The sequence below is a fragment of the Helianthus annuus genome, chromosome 7 (assembly GCF_002127325.2).
Source record: "Helianthus annuus cultivar XRQ/B chromosome 7, HanXRQr2.0-SUNRISE, whole genome shotgun sequence".
Taxonomy (NCBI): Eukaryota; Viridiplantae; Streptophyta; class Magnoliopsida; order Asterales; family Asteraceae; genus Helianthus; species Helianthus annuus.
This window is the reverse complement of record NC_035439.2, coordinates 129,096,799-129,106,500: the sequence shown is the minus strand read 5'-3', so window position 1 is coordinate 129,106,500 and position 9,702 is coordinate 129,096,799. Positions and strand designations below refer to the sequence as shown.

Genomic DNA, 9,702 nt, shown 5'->3' with positions numbered 1-9,702 from the left:
TAATTATAACATATAACACATCACTTTATTTTTGAACGTTACTTTTAAGATAAGACATAGATGTATTAAACGTCCCGTAATTCTTGATTTAGACATAATTATTTAATACCAAATCCGGAAATTTCCAGTGTTTTTTTCCAAACATGCATGCCCATGTTGAATTAAAATACAAAACATTCTCCAAACATAATAAAAAAAAAAAAAAAAAAAAACCAATAATAAACTCTAATCTCCCTCACCACCTCCGTTAAATACCAATCTTTTCACCCCTCTCCTCTCTGTCTCCAACAACAATAAGCTGTTCAATCACCGGTTGCAATGCCAAATGACGTTGAAGTGGCAGAGCACCACGGGCGCAAAGACTACCACGACCCGCCTCCGTCACCATTGATCGTTGCCGAAGAGTTGACGCAATGGTCCTTCTACAGAGCGCTCATTGCTGAATTTGTTGCTACTGTTTTGTTTCTGTACGTTGGGGTTTCGACGGTTATCGGGTACAAGAGCACGACTGACCCCAACTTGGATGCTGATCAGTGTGGTGGTGTTGGTATCCTTGGGATTGCATGGGCATTTGGTGGCATGATTTTTGTCCTTGTTTACTGCACTGCTGGTATCTCTGGTTAGTATACTTACACTTGTATTGATGGTTGTTATTATTATTATTGCTCTTAATTTGCAAGATTTTAAGGTTTGAATATAATATATATGCTACCAAAAATAAGATAAAAAAATAAATAACTAACAGTTTGATTTGGCAATGCTACCAAAAATAAGATAAAAAATTAAAAACTAACAGTTTGATTTGGCAAGAATATAATTCAAAACATATAACTATGATTATTCAGTCCACAAATTACTGCTTTAAGACTTTTTTTTATATTTGTATGTAAAGTGACGGATCTAGAAAATCTTTATATGGGCAAAGTTTAAAAAAAGGTAACAAAATCGGAAAAAACGTCAAATTTTTTCAAAATTTACACTACTGTCGTAGCGTTAAGGGGTAGCGGGGGCTACCCTTATTTAAAAGCTATATCCGCCCCTGTCCAGTATGCATATTTGTAGAAAAGTTTTTTTTAACACCAAAACACACGCCTCTAAAATTTATCTATTCCTTATTTCGTGAGATTTGAACCTTCACCATTTTGGTTAGGATAAACACTTGACATTTGCGCAATGGTTATAAAAAATAATTAAATTAAGGATATTTACATTTAAATTAAAAAGGGGTAAAAACGACCGAAATTTATGATAGAAACTGTGATAAAGGTAGCAACTAGATTATTGACCGAAAGGAAATGATGTAGCTATCAAATGTAATTTGTTACAAAATTTTTATTTTTATTAAAAATGAAAAAGAGTTAAATTGAAGTAAATTTCGATAATAAAATCCCTGTTTGACGTAAAAAGATATTACAGGTATACTTTTCTTTTAGATGATTTTCTTATCGTGAATCATAGAAACAAATAAACTTAAACTAGAATAGTAAATATTTTATAAATAATAAATATTAAGTTAAATTTATGTAGCATTACTCTAAATAAACCAAAATTCATTTGGTTTCTTGACTTGGAAACAATTTAAAGGGTTGTTGTTAACATGCACTTGCAGGAGGACACATTAACCCAGCTGTGACATTCGGGCTATTCTTGGCTAGGAAGGTGTCACTAATTAGGGCTATCTTGTACATGGTTGCACAATGTTTGGGTGCAATATGTGGTGCGGGTTTGGTCAAGGCTTTCCAGAGTTCATACTACAATAGGTATGGTGGTGGAGCCAATACGTTGTCCGACGGCTATAGCAAAGGTACCGGACTAGGTGCTGAAATCATTGGCACCTTTGTTCTTGTATACACCGTCTTCTCGGCTACTGATCCTAAGAGAAATGCCCGAGACTCTCATGTTCCTGTAAGCATGTCATATCTATCTCTTTTTGCTTTCCTTGTCGTTTGTTCGTGCATGCGTAGTTATGTAATTGATTACGGATTACCACTACAAGAAAACCTAGCAATAGGGGCGGCATATAAAAAGTCGCCCCTAAAGGCCCAATCCGTGTTTCAACCTAATTCAACAATTTCCAGCCGTCGATGAGGTAAAGGATCTAATGGTGTATGTGTTTTCTAAAAACAGCAGTACAAAGCTTAGAGACCATTAGGTTCTGGGTTCGATTCACACAATTGGATTTTTCCAGATTTATTGGGTTTCCTCCTAAATTTGTGTATAGGCATTATCGTCTAGTGAATATGGATATGATCGGGTGGTTCTGCTGGTGGTACGATAATACTACAGTGGTCCGTCAGTGATCCAAAATTTGTAGTTAAAAAAAAAAAGAATTATACTACTAGTTGTATACTTCAAATTTAATCTTAACTGAACTTTACTCTTATCTATTTAAGTTAATACTCCACATGGACAAAGAAATTATTGAAGTTATTTTTGCAAGGAATAAAGTGTGTTTAGATATTGGTTAGGTTAATACTCCACATGGACAAAGAAATATTACAAAATCTTTAAAAAAAAACTAGCCCACCTGCTTTTTTATATAATATGTAGCAGTTGAGAAATGACTAATTACTGTTATCTTTACACGATTTATTAATATTTTTAAGCAGTTGGGAAATTATGGCTAATTATTGTTATCTTTACACGATTTATTAATATTTATAGCTAACACTTTTCAATTTTCTTTTATATAATGGAAAATAAAGAAATATTAATAACATGTTTAAACTTGTAAAACAATGAAGGTGTTGGCACCATTGCCAATAGGATTTGCAGTCTTCTTGGTGCACTTGGCAACCATTCATATCACTGGCAGCGGAATCAACCCAGCGAGAAGCTTTGGCGCTGCGGTGATTTACAACGACGACAAGGCCTGGGATGATCATGTATGCATTTGTTTATATTACCCGCCATCATGAAAAACATTATCTATCATTTTTAACAGCTAACACACACCCTCTAATTCATACGAGTGTTAAATATTTGCAGTGGCTTTATTGGGTCGGACCGTTTCTGGGCGCAGCTGCAGCGGCGTTTTACCACCAGTTTGTACTCAGAGCAGGGGCCGTTAAAGCACTTGCTTCTTTCAGAAGCAATGCATAATTTTAAGACGATGAATTTATATATCCATGCAAAAAGAATAAAACTGTACGGACGACACAATTGATCGAGCATGTTGATTTGTAGTTCAATTATTTTTGAGTGATGTAATTTCATTTTAATTTTTTCTTTTTTCCTTTTCATTGTGGATCTAAAGTGTTTTGTAAGTGGTCTTTTTTTTTCTTTTGAAAGTGTTTTCCACAATTTACGAGTTAATGGTTCGACTTGGGACCGACCTTGTAAAACCAAGCCAGTCGTTTAACCATTATTATTTATATATTTATGTTCATTTTCGGAATAAATACGTGTGTGTCTGTTGTAAAACTAGCCTAATAGTAAATAATAAAGGAAGAAGAAAAGAGTTATATAAAGAAAAAAAGAACTAATTAGGGGAGTGGGGGTGGTCAGTAGTGATAGAATTCCATCACTCACAATATCCAATCATGTTCCGCCATGTCAGCAACCATTTTTCCATCACTCACAACCTTTTTTAGTGGCGGTGGTCATCACTCACCACCACACCCAACAATTTTCCTCCAACCAACAATACCCTCACAAAAAAACCATCACGCCATGAAGAAAATAACGAAATCGGGTTCTCGTTATTGTATAACGCGTTGAACTAATGGTGGCGGTGGGAAAAACAATTGTTCCACGCGTTATTTTATTGTATCACGCGTGATATTCATTCCGCCCCCAGTGGCCTTATACATTGAGATACAATATCCTATATACATAGGAGAGGGAAATTTGGTGAACAAGATAATCTATTTATGGAGTTGATAATCATAACAATATATATTTATAATACTCCCCCTTGGTTATCAACCTAAATGCTTGGAGATGTTGTCTCATTAAAAACCTTGCTAGGAAAATCCAGTGGGATAAAATCATAGCTAAGGGATATTAGACATGATGATTCCAGAAGAACCTCAGGTACCTGTTAAAGAGATCTCGTTAATTTATATCATGTCTAAATATATATGGAATCGAATTGAAATCGACGTCGTTATACTTTCATATATAAAATAACGCTTGAAATGATAAAATGATGAGAATCAAAATTTAAGATCTGCCTAAAAGAAATGATTGGCCAAAAGAGAAAAGACGCAAATAAGGCAGAGTTGAATTCTTTAATGAAATGGAAAGTTTTCGGACCGAAAATCCATACAACTAAAGTTGTGAAATAATATTTATTTCATCACTTATACGTAAACATATTATTTCACTTATGAGAAAACATATATAATTTATGTATTAACTTATCAAGATATAACTAATTAAAAGTATATATTTTTTATAAATATTTTTCAATGAATTTGAACCAAAACAAATATCCCCATCAAGTTCTATGATGTCATTAATATATTATCAAATAAGTTATTTCTGTAATAACAAATATACTCAATTTCTCAATGTAATGTTAATTTGCAAGTATATATTTTACTACCATTACGTTTCATGCGTTTTATATATTATAGCAAAATAACCAATAATAATTATGTCTTAGGATATATGATAGAAATAAATACACATTCCAACTTATACAAGATAACGATAAATTAACTAATAATTTTTAAATCGTAGCATAACCCATATGAAAAAGGGTTGGCATTTGATTCAGATAATTTTAAATTCAAAATAAAATTAAGCATACCCCATTGAAGTATCACACAAAAATATCAAAGAGTTATAATCTTAAACCTTATCGAAATCACAAGGCAAAATTGTTTTTAATCCGATAATTTGTTGAAGCGGTTCCTAAGGTTATCTTCCCACGAGAAAATCCTAAAACGCCGAAAATCACCCAAACACAATTTATGGTTTCCATGCCACCGCTAATATTTCATAATTTTCTAGCTATCAATCTGGATTAATTAATATAGAACAATTGTTTTCAACCATTTAGTTAAGTTTCACGATCTTAGTTAGTAAACAATTGTTTTAAACAATAGCCATTTGTCGGTTCACTCCGAGTTCTTTTCAAACCAAACAAACAAATAAAATTAGCAAGCTTCATAATTACGTTGTACATTTTTGTAAATAGTCTAACTAATCGAACAGGTCGTGCAATACTGACCACATGCTCTTCGTGGATACGATACCCGACTTACCCTAGCTACCTATGTTAATTGAGTTTTTGACTGATCGGGATGACACGGTCTGTCAAAATGGCATCGTTGCCAGGGAGCTAGTGCGCTTAGTATTTCATTGCTTATTCAATTTTAGTTTTTAAGTTTTCTTTCTTGTATTTCTGTGATTATACATTGGGTGGTCGAGCTTGTTTGTGCAGGAACATGTTTTGGAGGCACCATCGTTCATTATGGATTGGGTAGATGATGACCCGTGTGAATGTTGCGGAAGCGAAGAGCATCTATTAAAGGATTGTTCTGTTTTCTACGAGAAGATTCAAGCATACAAGGATCGGGAAGACTCCCTCGTCGAATGGTACGGATATGGGAGGGCAGATTATGAAGATCTCAATGGTCTATCTTCATATTACCCATACGTTGAACCACCACCACTACTAGCAAATTATCAAGAATACTACTATGAACCTGAATTGCCACATTTCTCAAGTTACCGGGAGGAGTATGATGATTATTATAACGAATACCCTTAACCGGCATACGAGGAACCTCAAGATTCAATAATTTCAAAGCTTGATGCGATCCTGAATGTAATAAAAGATTCAAGACAAGAAATTAAGATGCAATTGAAGAAGGAACTTGAGGTAAGAGATAAAGCTCATGAGGCATTGGCAAAGCAAGTGGGTCAACTCGCCGAATAACTAGCTCAACTTAGACGAGACCAAAAGATGTTGGCTAGTGGTACCATGTTTGATGGTGATATGGTGGAAGAGGTTATAGATCTTCCGGAGCAAGAAACTGAATGTTTGAACCGAGATGAAGACATAACACCGCTAGACGAGTTAGCGCCAAAAGAAGCCCAAGTTCATTCCTACCTTTCTCCCATCCTTATTACTCCAACCAACAAAGTTGGGGATGAGGGTTCGGGCATAAGCATTCGAAGGGTGGAGTTGCAAGACATCAGACACAGTTTATGTCACACCCCGATCTCCACGTGTCACCGGTGGGCCCGGTGTGGGGTACAGTGACGTGGTTGGCATCGTCATAGACAAACAACACAATATAATAATGCACAACGGAAGCAGAAATAGATTCATTTCAACTTTAATTAAAATGAAATAATAAATATCACAAGTAGTTGAAACGGATCCACAGGCGGATCAATTAAAAATGAGATATATTGTTCAACAGTTTATTTGTCGTCCGAGCTTGCGAGACTATAGTGGACGCTCTTAGGAAACAGCCAGCCTAGTTCGTATAGTACCTGCACTTAACCTTTTGGGAAAAATACGTCAGTTTACACTGGTAAATACAAATCAACCGACTCATTTTGAAAATGATTGAAAATTGATTTAAATGCACAAGGCATAAATATTTTTATTAACTTGGGATAATTATGCAATATAAACTTGTGAACGAATTACATGTACTCGTACTTTTGGTGGCCCGGGATCTGCTGTCCGGGCTAAAGATTAAATGACACACCACATTAAAGAGTTATACACGTCGGGTGTACGCCTACACCCCGTGCTCTGGTCGTGGCCATCTCGTAAGATAATGCCAAGGATATCCGGGACACGGTCAATAACCCCCAAAGCCTAAAGTAAGACAAGACTGTTTAAACGAGTCGCACAAACTATTCAAGACTGTACACCCAAGGCGCAGGATTTGTGCGCTCGATCAAGCGGTATTCTATATACCGTACCCCAAGCCCGTATAGGGAAAATAAGTCAAAATGTATTTACCTGAGCAAGTATGAATCATAATGGGTAAGTGTAGGTAGCTTTTACTGGGCCTCCTAATCTGGAACAAAGGTTATAATAACCTATTAGATTCCTAACGGGTCTTTTATTTAAGCTTTAGCTTTGACCGGCTAGTTTTAAGGACGATACGGTTCAAGCGCACGATTAAGCGAAAGACCGGATAGAATGTGATTTAGATCCGACAAGTTTGAATACTTGTTTAATATAGGTATACTAAATACATTCTGGATTTTGAGATAAAAATGATAACGTTTGACCCGTTTCGGTCAATTTACGCAAACTAGTTACGTAAACCGAACCGAACGCAAAAAGGGCGATACGGGTAGCCAAATGAGTCAAATGCAAGTTCCCTGAGATAATATGCTTTAAATATGATATAATATCAGTAAGTTATGTTCTATTATGCCCCGAATGGATTTACACTCAATTTACGCCTCATAAGGGCATTTTGGTCATTTAAAAGATTATAAAAGAGTCAATTTGGAAATCTGAGTTACGGGTCTGAATTATACAGTAAATATACTTAATTTGTCATGTTATAACAGTAGGGTATGACCCGTAGACAAAACTTATCATTTAAAATCAAACTATGCACCGTAGGGGTATTTTAGTAATTTCACAAGGGCTAAAAACGACAAAACTGGAAATCTGAGTTCAAAATCTTATACTTACTGTTATTATATGAAAATATGCTAAATACATCAGTAGGTATGAGTCTTATATGTTTAATATGAGTATAACGCTTACAATGCGCTAAAAACGCTAAAAATGCGATTTAGAGCCGTTTCCGGGTTTTTAAAAGAAAGCTGAGATTTTTATATTTCCAGAATGCCCAAAATAATTTATTTAACAAATAAAATCAGTAGAAAAAGGTTTGGGGTCAAAAGAATGTATAAAACTCATTTTATGGCTTAAACGGTCAAAACCGGCATTAACCGAATCGACTTAGCGACGTATGATCCGATCAGCCAAAAATTAATTAAAAATCTTCAAAAATCCCAGAATATTATATAACATCAGTGGGTAAAAAGTTTTATATCGAAAAGTGGCCTTAAATAGGTTATACGCTAAATGCGCCATTTATTAAACATAAAGATATAGTTTTACGCTATCGGCCATAACTCAAAATCTGGACCACCAACTGACCTCAAATTTTCGGTGCAAGTTTATAAATTAATAATAAAGATTTATACTCTTTCACTTTTCCAAAAATCACGTTTTATATCAAAAAGGGCAAAATAGTCAACTTTTAAGCATAATCGGAAACATGCATATGGATCGGTTAAGCATAGACTTAAGTTGTAAAAATTCCAGAGAGTTGAACTTAAATAAAAATGGTCAAAAGTAAACTCTAATACAGATCTCAAACATGCATGCACGGATCCGAATCGAGAGTCAACGAAAAAGTCGTTTTGCAAGACTTTCGGTTCCGATTCGTGTTTATACTAAAGATTGTCGAGTTGATTATGATAAAACACATTCTTATATTCATTATAATTTATTTTTTATGATCAAACTGATTGCATGTCATCCACATTACCATTTATGCTATATTTCGCAAAAACGATTTCTGTTGACTTTTTAAGAACACCTTTGACTCGACAAATAGCATGCTTAGAGTGGGAATCAGAGAATACCCTTTTGAGGGTTTGTTTCCCACATAAATACCAACTTATAAGTGGTTTCAATTTGAGAAATGACAGAGCCAAACTCGTTTAATCGAAAAGTCAAACTATATGAACAACGATTTGACTTTTAACTAATAATCTATGCTAGAACGGATTAGAGGATGATATGAAGGCTTACAAAGGTTCTAATGAAGCTTAGATAACACTAGGAGGCTGCCTTGTCGATCAGATTATCCCTGGAGAAGCCTTGTGAATTCTTGAAGTTGTGAGTGTTCTTGTTACTATTACAAGAACTCAAAATGTGATGCCTTTGATCAGATTTTAAGGAGTTTTAGAGGTTATGAGAGGCTACCAAGTGTCCCATATTGCATGTCCATCTATTGGGGGGAAATGGAGGTGATACCAGCTGTCAAGCACTCAGAATTTGGACTCAACAGCAGCTGATCGCAAAAAGCTGCACCTGGGCTACCAAACTTTGATTAAAAATGGCAGCTTTGGTCCTTGTCTTTGCACGCGAGGTTTTGGCTATGAATCTTGACTCGTAAACCCTCAAATCTGGTTTTTAAGAACCTTGGGACATTTACCAACATGGTAATGTCCTCGGATAACTTTGCGCTCACCCGAAAATCCATGAAATTCGACGTTGACGCTTTTAACCCCTCAAGTACGGTTTTGGTCATAACTTTCTCATACGATAACGAAACTTCATGAAATTTTTACCACATATTCTAGTGAGTATATTTTAGCATTACAAAGCTTCGGGTCTGCCAAAAGTTCACTCAGAGGTATAAATTCAACATGTTGACACTTTTAGCCCCTATAGTTTGTAATTCCTCACTTTTGTGCAATTTCCGCTTCGTATGATCCATGATCCATCCGTTTAAGGTTATAAACATTATGTAGGGTTATTATAGAGTCTATTTATCCATTGTTGACACTTTGGACCCTTACGTTCCATAGTTTTCACCGTTTGTCAACTTTAGTCCCTCTAAAGTTTGTTTTTGCATATGCAAAGTCTATGACACGTGTCAATACATTATTGGACGTAAATTTTTGAGGTGTTACATCCTCACCCCCTTAAAAGAAATCTCGACCTCGAGATTTACTGAAACAAATGGGGAT

At 35.2% G+C, this 9,702-nt stretch overlaps 1 protein-coding gene across 1 annotated transcript; it reads left to right on the top strand.

Moving 5' to 3' along the window:
* The first annotated feature begins 269 nt into the window (after positions 1-269).
* Positions 270-3,401, top strand: LOC110908807 (aquaporin PIP2-2-like). Its single transcript, XM_035975267.1, has 4 exons — positions 270-619; positions 1,610-1,905; positions 2,745-2,885; positions 2,989-3,401. The coding sequence occupies exons 1-4, from the start codon at positions 319-321 to the stop codon at positions 3,100-3,102; spliced, it is 852 nt and encodes a 283-aa protein (XP_035831160.1). The 5' UTR covers positions 270-318; the 3' UTR covers positions 3,103-3,401.
* The last annotated feature ends 6,301 nt before the right edge of the window (positions 3,402-9,702 follow it).

Excerpts from the sequence above, each read along its gene's own strand:
- LOC110908807 (XM_035975267.1), top strand. The coding sequence starts at position 319 with ATGCCAAATGACGTTGAAGTGGCAGAGCACCACGGGCGCAAAGACTAC. Across the intron at positions 1,906-2,744 it reads CCCGAGACTCTCATGTTCCT|GTGTTGGCACCATTGCCAAT; the intron begins GTAAGCATGTCA and ends AAAACAATGAAG. Across the intron at positions 2,886-2,988 it reads ACAAGGCCTGGGATGATCAT|TGGCTTTATTGGGTCGGACC; the intron begins GTATGCATTTGT and ends AAATATTTGCAG.